We start from the raw sequence: 25,107 nt of genomic DNA, 5'->3' as shown, positions 1-25,107 counted from the left end.
GAGGAGGCGGGACTCCGCGAGCGCCGGCGGAGCGGGGCGCGCCTGCGGTCTTTCAAGGACCGAGACCCCTGCAACCGGCCTGGCGGGCCCCTTCCGTTAGTGTTTTTAGTGTCGTTTCAGCAGCGCTCCGCGGTGCGGAGAGTGCGTTGTCGCACGACGTGGTGACAGACCAGGCGACTCTGTCCAGCGTGCTGCTGTGGTGCGCTGGGCACCTTCCGTCCGCGTGAGAGCGGCAGCTGGCCCGCCCCTCAGCTCGGGGACCCCTGGAGCAGAGTCCTCTGTCTCCGACCGCCTGCCCTCTCCCTTGCTTCCCAGGACGTCGGAAAGCTGGCGACCGAGCCGTCCCCCGAGTGCTTGGGCGCCTCGTCCGCTCTTCTGGGGCCGGCGATGGGGCCGGGAACAGGGCGAACGCCGGCCCGCGCGTTTCCCACGCCTCGGGAGGGGCGCTTTTGCACAGTCCCCCCCGCTTCGCGCGCGGTTCGTCCCGGGCGCCGGCGTCGGCAGAGCGGTGCTCTGGGTGACACGGACGCTGCGGAGAAGCATCAGTTCGTCTTGTGCTTGGAATCGTGGTTAACGTTCTGTGAGAGAACTCGGCTGTTTCAGATCTTTGGGGTTTGTTTCCTGTTTTAGCTACCCCCACCTCCCATTTGCGTGCTAAGCGCCTTCCAGGAGGCAAGAGCTACATTAGAATAGTGGTTTCCCAGCCTTTGGAGGCCGAGGGCCAGAAACAGGGTACGGGATTCTCCAAGGAGCCGTGCGCCACCCACCTCCACCCACACCCCAGTTAGGGGACTTAGGGGTGCTGTTGCCGGATTCTCCAACGGAGAGATGGGACACGGGGGCTATAAGCAGGAAGCAGCGTTTATTGATGCGGGCACCGGAGTATTTCCCAGGAAGTGTCTTCTTGGACACATGTCTGTTCATGGCTAACTCTTCGTGTAGTTTCTCTGCTTTATGTATTAGAAAATTAACTTGAAATGAGTGGGTGTAGCACAATAGTTACTCCCACTACTGTGGAAATTGCAGTGTTGGTTTAATATTACTAGTGAGTCCAGTCATTTTCTAGGTTTATTTCAAATGACATCAGACTCTTTTTGGTCTCAAACTGAAGATTTGTTAGTCTTTACTCGTCTCAGAAATGTTGGCGGATGAAGCTGCATTGAAAAAGTATGTGTGTCAGTATGCCAGGCACACTCTAAGGAAGTATGAAATAATCACATTGTTAATAAAACAAGAACCACTGCTTTTTTAAAAAAAATTAGGATTCGTCTTGGTGTGTACTGCATTTTTAAAATAATTTATGACCGTTGCTTTAAATCATAAGTTTAGATTGTTTCACATACTTCTGAGGAGACTTTAACTCCATTTTGTCTCTTCCAAAAATTGACAGAATAAACGGAGGAATACACGATATGTTTAATCAGACTTTGGGTTTATATATAGTAATTCTATTCTGACTTCAGGTTATAGTGTTATTTAGCAGTTCGCTTAGCACCTGAAGCATAGTTAATATACCTGCTATCATTAATGCTCTCTTGCTGAGGCTTCCTCACCAGGACTTTTGGTTTCAAGGAGTTTCTAGAAGTAGCTTCTACATCTCTTGATTCCCAGAGGTGTGTATAGTAGCTAACATTTTTGTTTCCTTCATTGCACTTAACTTGTGCATTGCACACTCAAGAGCTACTTAATGCATTTTTGTTGTATGAATGAACACTTTTGTGTTCATTTGGTCACATTCTTGTATGCTTAAAATTCCAACCTATGCAGTGGGCGCTTGCTTTTTTTTCTGTACAGTTCTTTCTGCCCTTCAGGGCCCAACATTTACCTTCATTTTCTTCTTTGTAATTTTCTTCCAGCCAGGAGATACTCTGTCCTCTGGGAATTTACAACTTGGGGTTCTTAACACAGCTAATCAGGCTAAATTGTAACCTGTGTACGGGCAGGACATGGCTCTTATCTTAATTTCTTATCCTGTTTAGTACTAGCCATATAATTGGCACTTCACATATAATTGGAGATTAAGGGGTGATTTGTTATTTTGTTAAATTCAACAAAGAAAAGGTGAAATATACATATGTGTACATATCTCTGAGTACAAACCCCGCAGTGCCCCGTGGCCGCATTTGTCCAGAGTGATTACTGGGGTTCAGCTCCCAGCTTTTCAGTTTACCTGCTATAATGCTTCGGGCAAATTATTTCCCATACCTGTGACTTGGTTTTCTCATCTGTAAAATTAGGATTACGACAAGAATATAGCAACAGTATATCTCATAGGGTTGATGGGCGGATTTAGTAAGAGTAGACTTGTGAAGCTTCTAGAAAAGTATCTGACTTATTTTCATTTCACAGCATACCTTAATTTCTAAGTGTGTTTATGTCAAGTATTTATTTTAAATGTTTCTGCACTTAAAAAAATGCTTTGATTATACCTCGTTGCTTCTTAAAACTGGCGACCTGTAAGCTGGGTTCCTGGAGTCAGGCAGAAGTGAGGTTGCATCTTGGTGCTGCTCACACTAGTTGTGTGACAGTAAACGTGTTAACTGTGTGCTTTGGTCCCTGCTCTGAGGAAAGGGACGAGTAATAGTATTTACATCATAGGGGGATGATGTAATGAGTCAGTACATGTGAAGCTCCTAGAAAGGTGCCTGGCACATAGTAAATATAAATACTCAGTAAGTCTTAGCTCTTACTCCTCCTCCTCCTCTTAGCCCTTGACAGTTTCACATCTGCCTCTGACCCATGCCCTGTGGCCGGCATCTCCAGTTTTTTCAGGCCCACTCAAAGCTAGCGAACATTCCCTTAATGTCTCTGTCCAGCGTGCTGCTGTGGTGCGCTGGACACCTGAGGTCCACTTGCTTATCCCCTCAGACATTCCTTTGCATGCCGGAGATGCACCAGGGACAAGACTGTGCACCTGGAATCTGCCCTCATCGAGCTTTAATGAAGATGTTTTCAAGATGCTAAGGTCATGAAGAGGGAGCAGTGCCTGCAGCGCCTTAGAAAAGGCAGAGCAGGCTTCATGGAGGTGGTTCTGCTTGAGCTGAGTAGAGATTCACTTAGATTAATGAGGCAGAGCCACGGTCCGGGCACTTGTGGCTCCTGGGCCCTGCTCTTCTTTTGGGCTTTAAGTGAACGGTGAGGCTTGAGCGGTGCATCCGCGGGATGATGTTAGGCAGGGCTGCACTTTGTTCTCACTTCATCCTTGGACTCTGGGAGACCTTCAAAGGCTGTGACAGTGGAGAAGTGAGCTTGTGTTTGTATTTTAGGACAATGACCCTGGGAGGCTGTGTGGCGGAGGGTCCGGAAGGGAAGACGGGAGGTAGGAGGGCCATTAGACGGGAGGTCAAGGAGAGTGACTGCCCTAGGTGAGAGAGGACTGCTAGTAGAGCAGGCAAGAGAAGGGGAGGGGGCAGGAGCATCTCTGAAGGCAGGACTGGCCACCTTGACTCTCCACAGTGTGCCCGGTGCCTGGACAGTGCCCAGCACACAGGACTCCGGCGGCAAATGCCTTCCGAATGAATGAATGAGGCCCTTAGGGGACAGGATAGGTAATGCCCCAGTTTCCCCCTCTTTTTTGCCTGGTAGATGGCGGTGTGTTAGCAGGATTCGTAGTATGGAAAGAGGACTGGCTTTGACAGGGAGGAAGAGTCTGATCTGAACGATGGACATGAGGTGCTCTGGGACTTCTGGGTAGTGGGACGTATATCTAGAGCTCGTGATCTTGGTTGATATCGGGGGGCGGAAGGCACGTGGGGGAGCAAAAGGAAGGAAAGCTCGCATCTTCGATTGCGCCCGCCAGGCAGCCTTACCCTCAGACCCGTGTCTGTAACTGAGCCTTCTCTTCCAGCCGTAACCGTCTGTCCATCTCCCGGGGGGCTTGCCCTCAGTTTCCAGACTCACTGTGTTTAAGACAGAGCTCGACGTTTCCCGGTGAAATATGACTTTCCTGTTTCAGATTTATCTGTTCTTCCCAATAGTCCTGCCGTCAAATTTCAGCTCCTCAGAATGCTTTAAGTTAAAGGTTTTAATTTCTCCGAGTGAACAATTTTTAAAAGGTGCTTTTTTAAAGCGATCTTTCTAAAATGCTAAGAGCTTTTCCACCGAGCCTATCTCGCTAGGGGGCGCTCTTCTGCCGGCTCTCCCCAGCCTGGCTCCCTTTTGCCCTCCAGATCTATGCCCAGCTTGAGCCTCCCCGGCGGCCTCTCCCAGCCCACCTTAGCCCCACCAGCACCCTCCGCCTTGGGCTGGCTTGATTTTGTCTCATACTGTTTATCACTATGCGATTGGCAATTTTTTTTTCTTATCACTTATCTTAAACCGATTTGTTCTCTCTCCCTCACTAGAATGGAGTGGAGGGACTTCGTTTTGTTTTGTTTTTATCATTGTATTTCCTGTATTTTGAAAGTGTTTGGTGCATAGTAGGTGCTTGATAAATATTTGTCCAACAGATATTTATAACCGGCCCTGTGTAATATGTCATATTAGGTCCGGTTTACAAATTTGGAAACTTAGGCTCTGCAGAGCTACTTACAGGTTACATAGTTTCTAAGTGACAAAGCCAGTGATTGTATTACTTGAGAGTTTTATACTTCATCAAGCTGCTTTTCAGATAAAGACAAATGACTATAAGTTTGTATTATAAGCGCATCATAAGTACCCAAAGCACTCAAACAGAGCACATTAGTGGGAGTAGTTGTTATAATTGGATATTTGTGACTATTTTAAAAAATGCCTTTTACCCCCCAAATTTAGGAGGATTTGGCAAAAAAAGTGGTCGTAGTAAAAAATGGAGGGAGATGCTGAAGCTGCCTTCTGTTAACCTGTGCAGCGAGCTTAGACAGACCATTGGTGAGTAAACAGCGCCTGCTGTGTCTGGAGGTATGTCTGGCATTGCACCATTTGTTAGATGTTATTCTTTCTTGAGTTTCTTTTTGTTTTTTAGAAATTATATAATAGATTCTCCTTGTATATTCATGATTCTTCCTGGGAAATAAACCCCATCGGTGTTCTAATCTGAGTTATAAAGTATGTAGCTGTAGAAATGAACACTGTTAACTGTTTCTCAGTCTTTTTCCAGACAGTTCTCTGTGCACATGGACGAGATTTTTTGATGATAACTTCAGGAAAGGATTAGTCAGATAAAAGCATGCGTCAGTGTAATGGGATACTGTGTAGCTGTGAAGAATGGGAGTTCGCTGTGAGGGCTGATGTGAGCAAAGAAGTTAGATCAGCAGCCCCTCTACAGGGCAATCACGATTGTATTTTTTAAAAGATGTGATTTCCAGTTCAAAGGGTATATGTATTCAAAATTTCAGTGTTGCCAAATTACCCTCCAGAAAGATTGTATCAATCTTTGCAGCTACTTTTGGTCTACTAAGGTGTTGTACGTATTCATGATAACCTAGTCTAAATTGGTGAACAAAATACTAGTTTAAAAAATAATACGCAGATACAATTTTTGACTTTTGTTTTATCAGGTGAAAACAGTAAGGTTCAGAAGAGCACTTTCTGAATTGTAACGATAGTATTTATTTGTTTCTTATCCCCTTTCTTTCCCCAGAAAAGGATTATAACAGTCTTTGTGACAAGCAGCCAATAGGAAGACTTCTCTTCAGGCAGTTCTGTGATACAAAACATGATCTAAAGAGGTGCATTGAATTCCTGGATGCTGTGGTGAGTGAGGATTTATTCCAGTGTTGAACCATCTAGTCTTGTGCTTTTGAAAATTGAAAAACTAAGATGAGATCTAAGTTAATTAGACCTTGGCATTAACGTGGCTAAAGTAGTCGTCCTGCTGTTGAGTTACCGTCTCAGTCCGGAAATCCTGCCGTGTGACGTGGTAGCACATATAGAATTACATCTCAGGTGCTGGAGACGCACCTGTATTTACTGAATGACTTTGCAACTTCCTGCTTTAACTCGTGAGGTTTAAGAGCTAGTTAAGACGTATGCTTATTGGGGCAGACCATCAGGAAGGACAGGATGGAACTCTCCAGAAATAGGGTGAAGCTGCTGTTCTTAGGCAGAAATTTCTTCGAGGAAGCCTCAGTTCCACTTTTAAGGCCTTTTGATGGATTGAATCGGGCCCACCCAAATTATCTAGGATAAAAGTCAGCTGATGTAGACTTTAATCATGTGGACAAATACCATCACAGCAGCAACAGCCAGATGTGTGTTTGAATGACCTGAGATGGTTGCCTGCTGAGGTGGCACACCCAAAGACCATGGCAGGGGGAGCATTTGAGATCTTGCTCCCTGGCATATGTCAGTTTTTCTCAAATAAGCTCTTATTAAAAAAAAAAAAAATACACACAGCAGAATCACTATGTTTTCTTTCATTAAGTGGGTGCCGTATAGTATCCAGATGACTTAGGACTTAGGTAAACAGTTTGCTGGTTACTAGGTGTGGTGAGCACAGTGCCCTTGAACACTGAGTGACCGGTGGTCGGCCTGCTGGCCGAGGCCCTGTGCCGGGCCTGTGCAAGATGCAGAATGATTGTCTTTGAGCGTTCCTAACGTGCTCAGTAGGTCAGCTTCCTTTGCTCTTCGTTTCCTCCCTTCTCTCCTCAGCCCCATCTGGCTTTTTGCATCACTGCTCTTCAAGGCCCCTGCTTGCAAAACCCAGTGGCTTCCTGGAGGCCTCCTCATGCTTGAGTCTCTGTATCTGTTGACATTAGTGAGTGGCCTCTTAAAATTCTCATACGTAGGCTTTTGTGAGCCTCTGGTTTTTCTTTTTCTCTTATTTTCCTTTTACGTTTCTTCTTTGCTTACTCTTCATAGATGTTTAGATATTGATCAGGTTCTGCTTTTGACGCTGTGTTCTGGCCTGTGTGGTATTGTCCGCTCTGAAGGGTCTCTCACCTGACACCTGTGTGTGAGTGACTTCTACTGGGGTTCTGCCAACCTGGCCTTCCTGGGAGCGCTGTGCTCACGTTTTCGTGCACCTCTCGGTCTGTCTAAAACGCCGTTGCCTAGAATAGCCCAAGCTGTGCATTAGATTCCATTTTATTTGGCCACATTTAATGGCAGAGCATTATGGAATGTGTTGCTCTCTTGCCTTAAAAAAACTGGCCTTTTCCCCCTCGTGGCTGTTAGTTTCCCAGAGAAAAGCTGCAGACACTTGATCAACGGAGCTGCTTCTTAGGGTATCTAGTCAGTTCCTTAAGTCAGATTTTGAGACACGAAGTCAGTGAAGAAGCTTAATTAACTTTTTTTTTCTGTCATTTCTCCAATCAGGCAGAATATGAAGTGGCCGCTGATGAAGACCGAAGAGATTGTGGACTGTTAGTCTTAGACACATTCTTCAGTAATGAGGTGCTTTTTCTTCTTTAGATACAAAAGTTTGTAAATAACTTACTTACATAATTAGAGTACGTAACCATTTTCACTTAATTGAATAAGGTATAACAAGTCTGTTAAAATCTTTCATTTCTTATAAATGTTCCTTTTCTGTATTTTCTTTTGATGCAGTGAGGGAATTAACAATTAAGTTTCTTAGAAAATCGACTCAAACAATTTAAAAGTTTCCATGTTTCCTCAAACAGAATATAAGATTAGAGAATTTTATTTGCTTTTCTTGGACTGAAAATAACATTTTTCTCCTAAAAGCTTTAACAGGTCTTAGTTTTTATGCTTTTGATTCATGAGGTTCTTGCAGTTGAGTATGTCCCTGAAATTAGAGCTGTAACCTGCGTCCGTTTGTGTGACTTCTCTTTTGTCAGCCGTTAGCAGTCCCAGCGCTGGGCAGGTCCCTGTGTTTCAGGGTCGGAGGAGAGCAGTACCCCAGTGATAGCGAATGTTCAGTGTGTCTAATCAGTTGTTTACTGTGCACAGCAAACCTGTGAAGTGGGCACATCGTTACGTCTGTTTGCATATGATAAGACTGAAAATCAGAGTGATTACGTGACTTGCCAAAGGTTACACAGCTAGGAAGTGCTGGAGCCAGGAATTAAATATGAAGAGATTGGAGTTGGAGAATACTGTGAGAATGAGGCCAAAATATTCAGATTTTGAGCCTAGCTAACTGAAGATGCTAGCACCATCAAGTAGGGGAGACTCAGTGGTGCAAAAGATGGAGCACCACAGGGAAAGGCCAGTGGGCTCTCTAGCGGGCACAAAGTGGTACCCACAGCCAGGGGGCAGCAGATGTGATTCAGACCCGAATAGGTTTTGTCAGCCACAGCCTCCAGCCTTAGTATCGTGGCTCAGAGATCAGTCTTTTCAAACACAGCTGTTACAGCATCTGAATTATTCGTAGGTACCCCCAGACACTAATTGGGAGAAGAGAAGGTTCATTTATTTAGTTCTTTCATTTTTTTAATCAAGTCCTTTTTTTTCTTTACTCTTCTCAAAGAAATACGTAGCAGGGGAGTTGGTCAAGATGGAAGACATAATTAGAGAGGAATCATGGTGTATGTTATAGCAAACGCAGAAGGAGAAGGGAGGGGCAGACTGCTGTCCCTGGCTGGGTAACAGTGAGTGATGTTTATGGGCTGCCTGAAGGTGGTGTCACATGAGTGTCGTGTGAATGCTTTTGTGTCTTGTCTTACCATCACCTGGGGAAACGACTCTTGTGCTTTACTTAAAAAATCACGATAGGTCAGATCGTTGTTGTCGTTTTTTTTTCTTGTCTTTCCTTTAAAAAACAACAAAAACAAAACAAGTTTAATGTTGCTATTTGGAGCAAATAATGCTGGAAAACATTCAGAATAAGTTGTACATTCAATTATGTCATAAATTACAATGACCAATTACTATTAAAACAAAAAAGTAGAACAAACAAAAAAACAACAACAATAAAAATCTCTTTATTTTTGCATATTGAAAAGGGACTCCTTTACTCAAATTTCAACAATTCAGAATACCTTAAAGCAGGGGATCCCAACCTCCGGGCCGCTGACCGGTATCAGTCCGTGGCCTCTTAGTTTTTCTTAGTTTTCTTTTCTCAGGATTCTCAAATACTAAAATTCAGCCAAATATGATTTACAATTTAAAAAAGTCATGACCAAAACCAAGTGTGATTTATCTCAGGACTGCAAAGTTAGTTCAACATCTGATACTCAATTCATAGAATACATCATATTAATAAAGGCAAAAAGAAAACCCACCACATGATTATCTTATGAGAGCCAAAAAAAAAAAAAAACATGACAAAACCCAAAGACTCTTTCATAATAAAGGCATTAAACAAATTAGTAATGGAATGGAACTTCTCAGTATAAAAGGACATACAGAAAACACAGCTGACACCATACTTAAAGGCCAGATGCTTTCCCTTTAACATCAGAAACAAGACAAGGGTGTTTGCGCTCATCACTTCTATTTGGCACTCTACTGGAAATACAAGCTGGGCAATTAGGCACGAAAATTAAAAGATTGAGAAGTAAAACTGTGTCTTTGCAGATGTCATGTTTTTGTCTTCATGGAATTAACCTGCTACTTAGCTTCATAAAATTGAGACCTCAGGAGGGGAAATAAGGCTATGGAAAATACTGAAAGCCATTTCTTAAAAATACATGCTTTTGATACGGGTTTTAGTTTTAATGGCTTTGTCTTTGAAAATTTTGCCATTTTCCGTTGTCTCTTCTGCCTGGAACAATGTGTATTCGTTGCGTAAATGAATGAACAGACCTCTTTTCTGAAATGATAAAATGAATGGACCCATCTTACCCTTCTCTGGCCTTGCCTTGTCACAGGAAACTGGCCTTAGAGTCCCCGAGCATGGTTCAGTCTCTGCTGTCGCAGAGAGTCACAGAGAGTCGGTAGAGTCCCAGGCCTCCCCCAGCTGGGGGGTTCTGAGACTTAACGATGTGAGATGCATATGAAAAGGCCTCCCTCGTGTTAGGTAATTTAAGAGACAGCTATTAATCATGATCAATTATAACAATATTGTTGGTTGTGAGGAAATGCGGGTTTTCTCATTGTATATTTCTACTAATAGTTTAACTTCTCTGATAAAATATCCGCTCCAATTTATAGAAAACGCAAAGTTTTGCTGTGGCAACTCGTCCACACCAGTCAGAAACCAGTCTAGAATGCATTTCTCATTTCTAATGACAAATGCACAGTTGAGTGCGATCGGGGTGTGTTATTTGATAAAGCTGGACAGTCGTTCTGGTATGTGTTTTCTTCGCCCAGAGTCCTCTGGGTGAGGGTTAAGAGAATGGGAAGCTGGTGCAGAGGACATGCCAGTGAGCCTGGAAAGTGGCGGACCTCTTTGCAGGGCAGTTCCGTAGTCAACATCAACATTTGGAACGCACGTTTCCCCTGAGCCAGCAGGTCTGCTTCTAGGAATGTTTCCCATGGAAACAGTCGGACGAGGTGTTGGCGGCGGTGGCGCTTGCCGTGAGGGGACTGGAACCGAGAATGTCTGATGGGGCAGGTCATCCTGCACCCCGGGAAACCCGGCAGTCGGTCAAGAAAGTACAGTAGCTCTGTAGTGTCAGCTCATCCTTGCGAGACTGCACAGATGGCCCCCGACGTCGGTGGTTCCATTTATGGTGTTTTGACTTCGCAATGGTACGGGAGCGGTAAGCGTTGACTAGAAACCGTACTTTGCATCGTGACCTTTTCCAGGGCTGGCAGTGTGCAATGTGATACTCTCTCGTGGTGCCACGTGTCCACGAGGGGGAACCACCAGTCCCCTACACTGTACTGTGTCGCCAGCATTTTTTGAATATTGTATTTCGTATTTCCACATCATGTCTCCAAAACACCCATCTGTGTCTCCTGCTTCTGGTGAGAAGAAAAAGAGAAAGTCAGTCTCTCCTGAGGTGAAACTCAAGATGGTGGCCCCACTGTGGGCTCGCGTGAGTGTTCCGACGCGTTTACGGTCTGTGAGGCTAGGCTGCGATGTGCGTACGGCACGTGAGGCATATCGCACGCATTTTCGACTTAGAGTGGGTTTGTTAGGACGTCACTGCATCATCAGTTGAGAGCATCTGTACACAGTTTTTATCCTGTTTATGTGAGGATAAGTGCGTTATTTCTGAGGCTTCGTATATGCGTGTATTTGCATTTTTAATTGTGGTAAAAAATGTTTGTTGCTGTAACCATTTTTAGGTATACAGCTCACTGGCATCGAGTATGTTCGCATGGTCATGCCACCGCCAGCATCTCCAGAACTTCCCATCTTGCAAAACTGAAACTCCGTCCTCATGAAACAGCTCCCCAGTCCCATCCCCCACCCCAGCACCATGGTTCTTCCTGTCTGTGGATTTAACTGCTCTAGGGACATTATATGAGTGGAATCATACAGGAATTGTTTCTGCGTCTGGGCTTAATAGCATGTCGTCCTCCAGGTTCATCCAAGTTGTAGCATGTCAGAATTTCCTTCCTTTTGAAGGTTGAATATTCTATTGAATGGATAGACCACGTTTTTTTATATCCCTTCATTGACAATGGATGCTGGGTGGCTCCCACCTTTGGCTGTTAGGAATAGTGCTGCTGTGAAATTGGGGGTCTAGTATCTCTTGGAGACCCTGCTTATCACTCTGTTTAATGTGCACAGGGGAAGGTAGACAACACACCGAACTCTAGGAATAAGACGGGGGGGCAGAGTGGCGGTGGCGCTTTGACTTAAGTCATGCACTTTATTTTCATTTTTTTACAATGAGCGTTAGGTTCTGTTCACAGCAGGTAAATCACGAAATCACTAATTGTCGTGTATTCGGTTTGTGCTGTGTTAAGAGCTCGGTGGCCCCTTTACCAGCGATGCCCCCACACGTCGTGATTGAGTGTGCACTGCAACTGAGCGAGGACCCTGCCAAGGAGGTCTTCGCGGGCTGCACCAGGTGAGTGAGGGTCCGCCCGCCCCACTGGCCTGCTGGGCTCAACCCGGACCGGGAGACCCTTCCTATCAGGGCGCTTTCCAAATCAAAGCGGTCACTTTCACTAGGAAGAGGCAAATGAAGAATTACACCTTCATAGGGACACCTTTACAGGGCGGTCACATGCGGAGAGTCAGCGCACCAGCATCGTTTTGCTGGCTCCCGGCCCTCTCTGCTCAGCCTTCCAAAATGCTTGTGTCCAGGATGAAGAGATTTGCATAAAATGCTTTTTTTAGATCTAGGCACTCACTGAAAATACCTTTTCTTCAGACCTTTGCAATAGGGATAGGAAAATTCTAAGTCAGAACATGTTGGCTAAATTCAGCTTCCTTAAGTATACAGGAAGAAAGGACTGTTTCTGAGGTGATCTGGCCTAAAACATGGAGTCCTTCGTATATTTATGCAAGACATTTGGGTGTCACTTATTCACGCGTTCAGCAGATGTTTGTTGAGAGCCTGCGCTGTGTCAGGAGGTCTTTATTAATGGTCTCACAGTTCTGGAAGCTGGAAGTCCGAAGTCAAGGTGTCAGCAGGGTCGTGCTTTCAGGGCTGTAGGAGAGGACCCCTCCTGCCTCTCCCAGCCCCTGGTGGCATTCGGTCATCCTCAGTGCTCCTGGGAGTCTGCCATCACGTGGCCACCTTCTCTGTGTGCCTCTGTCTCTGCGCTTCCTCCTCCTCCTGTAGGGACAGCAGTCGTCCTGGAGTAGGGCCCACTTCGCTCCACGTGACCTTATCTTAACCAGTAACATCTGCAGCAACCCTCTCTGAGTAAGGCCCCATCTGCAGGTCCCGGGCTCGGACTTCCTGTCTCTTTGGAGGATGCATTTCAACTCTTAGTGGTTCCCTTCTGTGGGTTGAGGTTATAGTGGAGAACCAAACAAAATAAAACCCTGCTGGCTTGAGTTTACATTCTTACATGCCTTAAGAAAATATAAATTCCAGAGCTCGGCGTATTAGTAACTCTTTGGAAACTCTCAGACACTACTATGTGCCTGTCATTGATCTGAGTTCAGGGAATAGAATGATAAGCAGCAGTGACTTGGCCCATCACCCTCGGGGGGCTTACAACAGATGACAGAGCCATCCGTGCTAGTTTCCTGTTGGCCCCTGTAACAGGTTGCCACAAATGTGGTGGCCTAAAAACATATGTTCTCTTACAGTCCTGGAGGTCAGAAGCCTGACATCTGTGTCATTGGGCAGAAAACAAAGTGTTGGTGGGGCCGTGTTCCCCTTGAGGCTCTAGGGGCGAATGTTCCCTGGGTTTTCCAGCTTCTAGAGCTGCAGTCCCCTAGGCTCATGGCCCTGTCCTCCATCTTCAGAGCCAGGAGTGTGGCATCTTCCAGTCTGTCGCCGCTTTGGCCCTTATGTGGGCTTTCCTTACTTGCTGTGTCCAGATCTCCCTCTGCCCTGTTCTCATAAGGACACACGCCATTATTGCACTTAGGCCCTTCCGGATAACCCAGGGTCATCCCCCATCTCAAGGTCCTTAATTCAGTAAGATCTGCAAGGTCCCTGTTGCCATACACAGTCACATTATAGGTTCTGGGTTTGCAAAGTTCCCAGTTTTAAAGCATCATTTCTGTTTCATTTTTATTTTTGCAGAAACTACTAGAAAAAATCTGAAAATTCCTAATCTGTCGCTTCATACGTTGTGTGTTTCTTTCTCTGATTTTTCACGTTAACTCGTGGACACAAATCTGAATGTTCGCTCCTGTAAGGCCCTAGTGGTTGGCAGCTCCTAGCCACCTGTGGCGATCACATCCACAGGGTGGGTTTAGGTCTGTCTGACACCAGAGCCCAGGCTCAGTCATTCTCTCTTACCGTGGTGGGTATTTGCGACTTGAAGAAAAACGGTGCTTGCTAGGCAACTGCTTTGTGCAGCCTAGAGCACTCCTTTGTGAGTCAATGACAAAGGAACTGTTTCGTTTCTGGGGTAGCGCGTGGTTCGGTCGTGCGCGAGTCAGCAGCTCAGTGGAGGAGGCGCGTGTGTTCTCTGTGCCTGAGTCAACATGTGCCAGTGGGCAGGTGGCCCCGCACTCACGTCGTGAGGCGCGCCAGTGGCTTCTGCCCGCTGCATGCCCAGCAGGTAGGCTCCTCTTCCTCATGCAGCCACGCTGCACCATCCACATTTCCTGAGGGTGACAGGGGACAGGCGAGAACCTCGGTGACGAGTCTTGGACTGGTGGTCTGGTCAAGCCTGTGCAAGAGACATCAGAGACAAAAGCAGGATTGAAGGCTTCACTCACATCCTGGCCAGGTGACATCACATAGACAAAGAAGGAACAACCATAGGCTGGAGACAGTGCCCTTGTTGACAAGCTCACGGGACCTCCGCCAAGACCAGCTCCACCTTGGGCAAGGCCAGGCCGTCTCTCATGGGCCTTTTCATTGACACTCCTGGAAGCACAGTGTCTTAGTCCCCTGGGGCTGCCGTAACGAAGTGCCACAGACTCGGTGGCTTATAAAACACAAGACATTTATTTCTCACAGTTCTGGAGACTAGGTGCCTGAGATCGAGGTGCCAGCGTGATTGGGGTCCAGTGATGGCACCTTCTTGTTGTGTCCTCACTTGGGGAAAGAGGAAGCCAGCCCTCTGGCCTCTTGTAAGGCACTGGTCCCCACACGGGGATCCACCTGCGAGACCCGATCCCCTGATCCCCTTTCACAGGCCCCGCCTCCTAACACCTTGGGGATTAGACTCAAACACATGACTGTGGGGGACACATTCAGTCCATAATGCACATCATCATTCGTATCTTTTCCAAAAACCACGGGCAAATGCGACAGGGAATACTGAGCTCTCCATCCTTAAACTGGAGAGAAAATACACATCAAGTCAAAAAGACAGAGCCCAGCATGCTCGCGAGCCCACAGCTCACGGGGTAGGGGGCCGGGCCGATCCAGCTCATGAGTGGGGGTGCTCCTCCTCGGACAGGGCTGGCCTCTTGTTGCTGGGCTATAGTTCACCTCATTTGCGATTCAGGTTTTTAGCAGTTGATGCCGTTTAAACTTACCTCGTAATTACAGTTATTCTTTCATAATTTGCTCTCTCACCTCTAAGAGCCTCTCTTTTTTCACGGTCAGTGTACGCTCCCCCATTTTAGCCTTAGGATTCTTTATCGATCTATCTGTTCACTAGATTCGTTTGCAGTTTTAACTCTGGTTAAATACACTTTTTGAATTCTGTCCTATTGAAAAATACAGGCTGATGTACATGACTGTATTAGACGGATCAAAAATTCTGCCTTCTATGGGCATAAATTTCAAGATAGGGACTTAAAGTTGCTAATCTTTAAGTAAGTTTTGATACTCAGACATCTATCTGTTTTGATTAGTTCATTCGACTGATCACAGTTCACTCTCTAGATATTTATTGTCTATCATTTGCCACCAACTGTGCCGGGCACTGCCTAAGTGGAGACTTCAGCATAATACTGTGAAGAAACTAGGAGTTTCAGCGTTTTCTGTTCTCCTGCCTTATTTATATATTGTCACAACCTTTATTTCCCCCAAAACCTGGTTTTCTCATTTTGGATCCTAGAATACTGATGCTGCATAATGAACTCGAGTGGCCCCTTTATGCTCCCCGTTTTTCCCACGCGAAGCTGCAGTGCGAGTCAGCCTGACTTCATGGGTAGTGGGGTCGCCAGATGAGTACATGAAAAGCCAGCGCTGAGCTGACCAATGCACAGTTTTAAATGTCATGGTTTTTAAAGAACATGCGCAGCGGGTTCACCTCCCAGACCGGAGTGGCGGAGCGGTCTGTTGTGTTGAGGTGAGGCGCGCTAGGAAGAGAGCTCGAGAAGCACTGGTGAGTCGATGGTAGCATTTCCTCCTAGTTTACACAGGCCGTGAAACAGGCAAGTGTAACATGAGAACATGGCCTTCGTGGCGTTCTTTTCACGGGAATACTTAAACACCTCTATAAAGATGATTTAGCTAAGCCGACAGTATCAGACCCGTTCTCTGGTCAGATGGGTTTGGACTTGCGGCGCCCACGTGCCCCTCCAGGTGGGAACGGGCCCCCATTACAACACCGAATGTAGCTCAGACCTCCGCTCTCGGGACCCTGGGACACTCTTAACTATTGAGGACCCAAAAAGCTTTTGTGCATATGGGTTATGTTTCTTTAAAAAAATAAGACGAGCATTCCACTCGCAGAGCAGAGATGTTGTCACATGTCTCGAGGCCTCTGGAAGACCCCTCCGTGAGAATGGGGTTTTAGAAAGGCACATAAGCCCTCAGTATTATTGTAAATGTGGGTTCATTACCAAACACCCCGAAAGGGTCTCGGAACCCCTAGACCTTCCACGCGTTTCCCTCGGGCATCCGGCACACTGCTCGCAGTCTGCTCAGGAGGTGTTTGCTAACGAATGAGCCGTTTTAGAGGACGGGCTATGTTTTGTCCCTTATCTCCTCCCCAAGTAAGCCTTTTATTACTTCTATAATAAAATTATAAGTAAAACCTAAGAGGCATGGCTAATTGCATAAAATTTCTCCAAGAAATGTGTAGCATAAAATAATTTTTGGGTGCTTTATTTTCAATGTTAAAAAAAGGTTGTGTCACGTTAACATTTTCTGCCTTATTACTCTTATCATTTAGACATTCACTTCAATTTTATTTACAAAATGTTTGCATCCCCTGCTGCAATATATTTACCTTTGCACGCGTGTGAGTGTGCACACATACGCACACACAGACTTTGAATACATTTTAAACTATTATCCTTTCACTGGCGGATTGTTTCTATCAAGTAATTAGTTCTCTGATGTCCATATACATAAAAAGCAGCCCTGACTTCCGGAGGGTAAATTGGTTGCGTTTCTGTTGAATTGCGGCCCTCATGTTTTCGCCGATAGCACTGAACTGTGTGTAACGGTCGGCTTTCCACAGCCCGTGCTCGTCAGCGCACTCACACACACACAATTGCTTCCATCCTCTGATGCCACACAGGTGTGTAATGCATGAAATCTTTTTCTAGTGTTGTCCACAGCTATCTAAGTGGAAAACCATTTGAAGAATACCAAGAAAGCCCATATTTTTCTCGATTTTTACAGTGGAAGTGGCTGGAAAGGTATGTTTCAACTTGAAGCTCAATGAAAACAAGTAGATAAGTTCTCGTAATGCACACTGATTGGGTGTCCAGTTCCACCTGTCTCAATGCCACTGGGAACCTTGGGCTGCATATGGTGTTTTCAGTTGACTGCGTTCTTTTTAAAATGGTGGTCAGCCCCGTTGGTGCAATAGTTAGAAAATAAAGCATATCCTAGATCCACAGAAATATAATTCGTAACCCAGGGCAGTGTTTGAGTCTTGGTGGTCTCAGCTTCGTGTTGGCTGTGTGGCCTCGGGCAAGTGACTGAACCTTTATGAGCTTCGGGTCCTTGTTCCGTAAAATAGAGGCGCTTAAGATCTACTCCCCTGGACCCTTGGAAAACCTGAGAAAGCACGTAATGCTTCGCGTTTCTGGCGCCCAGGAAGTGCCAGCTGCCACCAGTTACTATTGATTGATCAGACTTCTGCTGCTGGTTCATACATGCGTTTTCGAGATGTCGGGTGGCCCTTTGAGGTTCTTTTTCCAAAGGACAGCGCACCGTAGATCTGTTCTTTTCCTCAGCAGCTTTCCGACAGCCCCACGGGGCGATCTGAGAACACATGGGTATTTCGTAGCGTGGGCTAGTTGCGGGTTTGTCATTAGTAAAGCTAATGGGACCGTTCCAGATCTATCTGGGTGTTTTCAATAAAGCTGAAAAGTTACATGTGCTCGTTTGTCGCAGCACAGTCGAGGGCAGTCCCACCTTGGGCCAGTCCCTAAGCACAGGCAGCCCGGTCCCCGGCACTCCCCTTGGCCAGTGCGGTTCCATGAGTAAGGCCGAGACAAGGGCTGGGTAGGCTTTTCTGTTTTAAAATAACAATGCGATTTAAGACCTGAAACTCTTTTATTTTTTGTTTTGATTAGGCGTCCAGTAACAAAGAAAACATTTAGACATTACAGAGTGCTAGGAAAAGGTGGGTTCGGAGAGGTAAGTAACATGTGACCACTTGTGAGCAGTAGACAGCGAGGTAATTGAAAGACGTGATCTTTAGGTGACACACCTGCGTCTGTGTCCTTACCGTATGTTTGGGGTATAATTTTACCCAATTGTGAGAATTAAGATTCAACTTTGAGCAAAAGGTACTTTGTTACAAGCTTTTAAAAAGCTCGGAGATCTAGGGAAAAAAATCGCTATTTTGGTGATTTTACCTTCCATTTCATTATTTCTTAAAGGAGTTGTTTTTCCGTGTTTGATGTTCAAGCTCAGTCAGTTTGCCCTGATTGAAAAAGTTATTCTGTTTTTATATTATGAAATTTCTGTTACTCTATTTCCATAATTTAGGACCAGCCTAAAAGTTCACGTAGTACAGAGTGTAGTATTAAATATGCTTATTTAACTCAACTCTGTTTGGACATACATGTACCTCACACCTACATCAAAAGGTCTAGAAAATTTGTTAAATTTAGGAAATCCTGAGGAAACTACCCACAAATTCATGAGAGGTGGCCTTTAATGTGACGGCCCTCCATGGCCGCTGTGGTCAGTGGACAGAGACAGGTGGTTTTAACAGGCATCGATTGGCTCGTGAATGACCAGTTCCGGCACTGCTAAGTCCCAGAGCCAGGAGAGCCAGAGTGGACATGAAGCCGGGTGTTGAGTGAGTGGAGGGTGCCCTGCCCGCGTGTGCTTAAAGCACGCACGCTCCCAAAGTCCAAGAGAGAGCCAAAGCCGAAGCCATGCGTGGGAAAGCTGACCCAGGAGTGACACACCGCCCGTGAGAGCTCGTGCACGTGTGCGGCTCGACATGCGAGAAGTTGGTCCACGTAGCCGTCACTTCAGGGGACTCAGCGGTATTGTCCAGTTCCGGAGACCTTCTAGAATATTTTGTGTAACCCAACCAAATGCTTGCCATAACCCCTGCATAGTAGATATTTCTGTGAGGAATCCACCCTCCATTTGAACACCTCCTGGAGCACGAAAGTTATTTGCTCTCTTTGATTTTTACTATTCTGTCTTTCATGATTTCTAAGGATAAAACTCAGATTTTGTCAAAGAATGGAGGTAAAGAAGTTTCAAACACGTGGGTCTTGTGTTTATAAAAGAACGAAGTTCTGTTATAGCTGCATTTAAGTTTTTAGAAATGGATTTAGTAAGAACATGTTAGCAAAAGCTAACCATTTTGAAAGACTTGGTGTATTTCCGATTTTTTAGATTACTTTTTAACACATTTACTTGTGTTTCTAAACCAGCGATTGTGTGAACGAATAAACCACTGTGGTTTTTCACAGACTTGTTCTGGATGCGCTGGACGTTATGTCAAGGCCCGGGGCGGGTGGCGGGGGGGAGTGGCCACCAGTCTGTGTGTCTTCTGAACGCCTGTTAGAAGTACCCCGGACCCTAGTGCACACAGCCTCAGTGCCCTTCAAGTCCAAATGCCATCGTGCAGCGCCTTTTTCCAAATGCTGGCACCTCTTCTGGTGGCTTGGAAGGGTGTACATCTGGTCTTACTCTGCTGACAATGATGTTTTCGCTTATGCTTTATTTAACGGAAAAGAGCTTTGTAGGCTCCTGAGGGAAGGGCAGTGGGAGGGAATCGGTCAGCATCTCTGCCGCATTGTTTCGGGGGCAGCGTGGTATAGGGGACAGGGCGGACCCTCCCCCCTACAAGCTGGGCAGACCCGAGGTCAAGTTCCTGTTCCGTCAGTTCCCGGTGTGATCTCTGCTTCCCTGGGTTTTTGTGGGGAGCAAATGAGCGTTGGTATCCAGCTGGTAGCGCGGAGCCAGGTGCCTCCCCTCTTCCGCCGACCCTTCCTTTGGCTTTGCAGTTCCACTTAAAAGAAATTATTTTTAAGTTAAAGATAAAGAGACACGCAGAGGCCATGTGCCAAGACTTGATGATAGGAAAATGATTAAGTAAATTCGAGAATAGTTATATGTTGAGAGAACATTTAATGATGAGAAAATAGTCACACTATAAAAAGGAGGTTATAAAATACTACCTATTCCATCAGAGAAGCCCATTTCTCCCAAAAAGCCAGAGAGGGCTTTGAGGGGAGCAAGGTGTATGTTCTTGATATACGTGTACACGGGGATTTAGAAGTGATGCAGCAAAATCATAATGACCGTTATCTTGGAATCTCAGATGAGTTTTATCATTGTCCTAATATATTTTCTACTGTGAACTTTATATTTTACCATCAGGATTATTTTATTGATGGATGAAATTATATTGTGTCTTATATTTGCTTTCAAAGTAATCTTCCATGTTGCGTGTTTGTGTGGCATGCGCATGTGTGTGCATGTGGTTGTATGTAGGCGTGTATGGGATATGGGGGTTGCATGTGTGTGGCTGGTGTGTGCGTGTGAGTGAGAAGTGGGTAGGGGTCAGAGGAAATGAGACAACCATATGTCGATGGTCCAGAACCTGGGGGACTCATACCTGGGGGCTCATAAGGATTCTCTCCACTTTCGTATGTCTGGATTTTCGTAGTGTAAAGCTAAGTAACATATAAGTATTACTTTAAAACCAAGCAGAGTAAATATATGAAAGTCTACAAATTCTATGAAATATATTTCTTTATATTCTTGACCTTTTTTTAAAAAAAAGTCAAGAATCTGTTTAGTTTCCAAAACTTTGCTCTTGTACAGAAAGGACAGAGACACAGGGAGACACATTTAGGTGAAACAGGTGTGGTGTGCTCACACGCGACCAGTCCTATTTTCCCGCTGTCGTGGTGTCCAGGGCGCGCCTTGTGCTCGCTCGGTTCCCGTCCATCGACGAGGGAGCTGAGGGTGAAGCCGGCTCCACAGCTCCCAAGTGCCCACCACTGAAGTGGCCCTGGCGGCTTAGTCGTAGCTGCCCTTTACCTGGGCGGGTCATCGTGGGGACAGTGTTCTTTGGTAGCCTAAGAAATGCCGGGGGGACGTAGACCTTTTTTCCCCCCTTTTGAAACTAGGTTTGTGCCTGTCAAGTGAGAGCTACAGGGAAAATGTACGCCTGTAAAAAGCTAGAAAAAAAGAGAATAAAGAAGAGGAAAGGCGAAGCTATGGCTCTAAATGAAAGAAGGATCCTGGAGAAGGTGCACAGCCGATTTGTAGTAAGTATCTCCTGCGCCCCCTGCAGGCGGCTTGATGAGTAGCGCCTTCCTCAGCCGAGGGGCGGAGTCCGGTAGGGGCCAGGACCAGCCGGATTCTAGTGACAGCCCTTTTGTTCTTAGTCAGTTCTTTTTGGGCAAAGACACTAAATGGTGGCCATCCTGCTGCGAACTTGTGGCTTGTCATCACCGGGTCTGTCAGTTACCTTCACACCTACAAGCCTGGCGTTGCTGGCCAGGTGCCCTTCCCCGCTTTGGTGGCAGCCAGAGCTTAGCCTTCCGTTTGCTGTCATCTTCCAGTTGAGTGCTATGGCCAGTGGGGGTGCTCTGACCGATACACTCGAGGACACCCCTCTGGCCCCCAGTCTGTCTCCATCTGTCCTCTTTCTGATACCTGGCATGTCTAGTATTTGGCTCTCAGTGAGCATATCCCAATTGTAGGAAGCCTCAAATTCCGCCTTCACTGTTCCAGGTAAGGACTAACCGTCTGGGGGACCGGGGTGAGTTCAGAACTGCTTCCAGGCCCTTCCTGTGCATTAAGTAGTGCGTTTTTCATCTTCACACCTAGTTTCTCTCACCTGATTACATAGTTTTGTGGATGATATGTCAGTCTAATGTGTGTTAAATGAACATCTTTAATAAAATGGGCTCATCTCGGAATTGTTTTAAATGTATTTGTCTAACAGGCTTGAAATATAGAAATCCACCATCTAGCTTTATGAAAGGGACATAAGTAGTAGTTAGTTTATCTATTTAAACAAAATGTTTTGGTTTCTGTGTTCTTGGCCACTCCCATGGAATGCAGGAATATTTTCCTTCGTCTTGGTTCTGTGTTTTTCCCCTGCTTACAGTTGATCAGGGGGTCCTGAGCTGTACCTTTGTCATGTTTGTCTCCTCCTCATCCCACTGTCACCCTGGCCTACAGCATGACTGTATGTGGAGACGGTCTAAGGCTTTGTAGATAATTGATTGAGAAGTTAGCCAAGTTATTAAATATGACACCAGCCACAAGCACTTAGAAAATGAAAATTTTAATTGATACCAATTACTATAGCAAAAAAAAAGAAAAGCCTAGACATACATCAAACGAAGATGCGCAAGACTTCTACACTGAGAACTATAAAATGCTATTGCAAGAAATCACAGAAGAATAAGTAAATGAAGGGGTTCTATGTTTGTGGGTCGGAAGACTCAGTGCTGTGAAGATGTCAGTTCTCCCCAAATTGATGTACAGATTAAGTGAATTAAGTGCAGTCCCAGTCAGAATCCCAGCAGGGTGTGTGTGTGTGTGTGTGTGTGTGTGTGTGTGTGTGTGCGTGCACATGTTGACATACAAACCAATAGAAAAGTTGGCAAAAAATTGAGTAAGCACTTTGTAAAAGAGGTTCCAAATGAATAATTATATGAAAAAGTATGAGCAGTGCCCCTGCATTTGCATATTCGGAGAAATGCACATTAAAACCACAATAAGAGACCACTGTGCCGCCAGCCAGCAGCGTTGACTGACAGCACATGACGCTGGCAGGGTGTGCGCGGCGCGGCCTCCCTGGCCCTGCCTGCGGGGCCCGTCCAGGTGTTTGGAAGCATGGGACATCCGCGCTCCGTGATGGGAGCATAACTTTGAGGAATCATGGCCCCAAGTGTCTTTGTGACGTTTTGCCACCTATCCACCTAGACGTAGCGTATTCTCACCCTTCAGTACAAAAGTGTGAGAGCCTCGACAGGGAGCAGTCCCAGAAGCACCCGAAGCAGAGTGTCTGGGTGTTTTCAGAGCTCCGGCGTGCGTTATTTGTGTTGTTAGCAAGTAGAGCGAATCACCGGTGAATGAGCAGGTTTTTGTTTTGGTTTTTTTTGTGACGCTGTCATCTTTAGGTTAGTTTATGCTACACTTACGAAACCAAAGATGCCCTGTGCTTGGTGCTAACCATTATGAACGGAGGGGACTTGAAGTTCCACATTTACAACCTGGGCAACCCCGGCTTCGACGAGCAGAGAGCTGTCTTCTATGCCGCCGAGGTGTGCTGTGGCTTAGAGGACTTGCAGAGGGAAAGAATTGTGTACAGGTAAGAACGGCACCAACTCCTGGGGCCTGGGGGCCTGTACCCCGTGAGCCTCAGGCTCCTGCAGGGCTTCTACTGGCCCATCTGGGGCTGGAGCAGGAAGCCGGCAGAGGGAGCCCCCTGGTGGCGACCCTAGGGGCTGGTCACTCACCCTGTTGCAAATGTTGCGGATCAGAGGTGGACCGTGGTTTTCCTTTTGGTTCTTTCATCTCTAGTGAGTAATTTTTATTTGTTAAGTTGATTAAATGCAGGTAGTGCTGCTCAAGCAGGCGTGAGGAGAACTCATTTCTGAGATTCTTAGACATTTCGACAGTTCTGCTAAGGACTGTGGACTGTGTTCCGACAAAATAGAATGAAAGTTAAATATCTTAAAATTACGTTTGCCATTTCTGCATCTTAAAATTTAGTAAAGAAAATTAATTGTTAGAATTAGTTTAGCGTGAACATTGTATTCAGCCGGGCGGAAGGCAGTCTCCACCATCCTCCGGGTGCTGGGGCCCGGGCCTGCTGCTCCCCTTCACCTGCGTACTCACCTGCCGACTGTCCGCAGATCGCTCCCTACCAGGCACCGTGGCCTTGCCCTGAATCCTGAGGCGTCTGTATAGCTGCTGCCCTCATGCTCCCCATCCAGTTGGCCACCGAATCACTCCTGAGTATTTCCCCCGTCACTGTTTTCTGGGCTCACTGGCTCAGTTCCTGTCTCCCGTAGGCCAGCGTGCAGGCAGAAGCTTGACCTGGTCTCTGCGGTGCCAGCCTTGCCCAGTCCCTATTCCGTGAGAGCCATGACAGCGCCTTTCTGTGGAGCGGACCTGATGTCATGTCGTCCACAACGTGGGGCCCCGTGCAGGGCCGCTCCGCTCTGACTGCTTCAGCCCCGTGTCCTGCTGCTCCCCAGTGGGTCCCCTCTGCCCTCGTAATGCACGCGGATCGGCAGCGCCCAGGCCGTCTGGCGTCCCTGGGCCTTTACCCCTTTGCACCTGCGGTTCCCTGTTGATGCCTCTCCTTACCGCCCTTCCTCCACGCGGAACAGCGCCTGCCTGTCCTTCCCGAGTTCTCACACGGTGTCCTCCCTCCAGAGGCCCCTCCCTGTCTGCGCGGAGGCGCTCGCCCCTTTGCTGTCCTCATAGCGCTCAGTGTGGTCTCGCTCTGGGGCTGGTCACACCAGCCTGCGAGCGCCTCAGGAGGCCTTTATCTCCGTGACTTCTCTTTGTCCGACGCATCGCAGATCCACGTTAAATGTCTCTTGAGGACCAGGCACCAGGCTGTGGGGTCGACAAGGCCCCGCCTTGCGTTGAGCAAGGGGTGATTGCTGCCCTGGGAACGATTCTTCTAGAGACAGAGGTGGTTGTCTGAATGGAGAATGCCTTGTCATCGTACTTAAATGGAGAGACCGGTGGCACTGAGGCATGGGACTGGCCCGTGAGGGCTTTGAGCCCTAGTTTCCTGGAGGACGTCAGCAGCTTATTACATTTGAGCACGTCAGGCCCCTCTCCCTCGCTCTGGTGTGCAGGTGTATTACTGGACCGCCTGGAAGGTCATTTCTCCCTGCCCTCTGACCTCGGGCTCCCGCTGGCCCTCGGGCTGGGCAGGCGGAGGTTTGGGTTGGCCTGCGGGCGGTGGGCACTGGACCAAGTCTGTCTTGTCCACCGCTGTGTTCACACCCGCCACTAGGGGGTGCCCACTGTTTGTTGAACGAATGACCAATGGCCTTCAGCCTCTAGTACTGTGTACCCCTTGAATCTAAGGACCAATTAAAGCACAGCTCGCAGTTTTCAAAGGAGAGGTTTTGTGTCCTCTTCCTTATTTTCAAAGATTGCTGCTTGACAACTTATCAGACCAGAGGATAATCTTCCTTTCTGTAGGGAGATGGCGCAAACAGGATCGCTTCACTGTTCTGGCAGCCTAAGGTCAGAGAGAGGAGGCCAGCATGTTACCAGGTAGCACTGAGGGCCCTGGGGCGGCCTTGCCCTCCTCCCCAGGGAGCCACCCCAGGGTGCCTGGCCAATGGGCCTCATGCGGGAGCACCTTGCGGAATGTACTGCGACACTCGCAGGTGTGTGCCCAGGGGGCGCCTGTGTCCTGAGCGGT

General features: G+C 46.9%; 1 protein-coding gene across 11 annotated transcripts in view; it reads left to right on the top strand.

Moving 5' to 3' along the window:
- The first annotated feature begins 6 nt into the window (after positions 1-6).
- The window catches only part of GRK4 (G protein-coupled receptor kinase 4), a 45,238-nt gene continuing 20,137 nt past the window's right edge, over positions 7-25,107 (top strand). For 3 of the 11 annotated variants that reach the window (XM_015594898.2, XM_015594895.2, XM_025051721.1), the window contains exons 1-8: positions 10-4,848; positions 5,561-5,673; positions 7,237-7,314; positions 11,689-11,792; positions 16,811-16,903; positions 17,789-17,852; positions 20,822-20,962; positions 22,832-23,022. In XM_015594898.2, coding sequence (XP_015450384.1) covers positions 4,620-4,848; positions 5,561-5,673; positions 7,237-7,314; positions 11,689-11,792; positions 16,811-16,903; positions 17,789-17,852; positions 20,822-20,962; positions 22,832-23,022 — 1,013 coding nt within the window. In that variant the 5' untranslated portion in view covers positions 10-4,619. Of the gene's footprint in view, positions 4,849-5,560; positions 5,674-7,236; positions 7,315-11,688; positions 11,793-16,810; positions 16,904-17,788; positions 17,853-20,821; positions 20,963-22,831; positions 23,023-25,107 lie in introns of all 11 variants that reach the window. The other 8 variants (XM_025051723.1, XM_025051728.1, XM_025051722.1 and 5 more) reach the window with 8 other exon arrangements.

The sequence above is a fragment of the Pteropus alecto genome, unplaced genomic scaffold, assembly GCF_000325575.1.
Source record: "Pteropus alecto unplaced genomic scaffold, ASM32557v1 scaffold5, whole genome shotgun sequence".
Taxonomy (NCBI): domain Eukaryota; kingdom Metazoa; phylum Chordata; class Mammalia; order Chiroptera; family Pteropodidae; genus Pteropus; species Pteropus alecto.
This window is presented reverse-complemented; position numbering and strand designations above follow the sequence as displayed.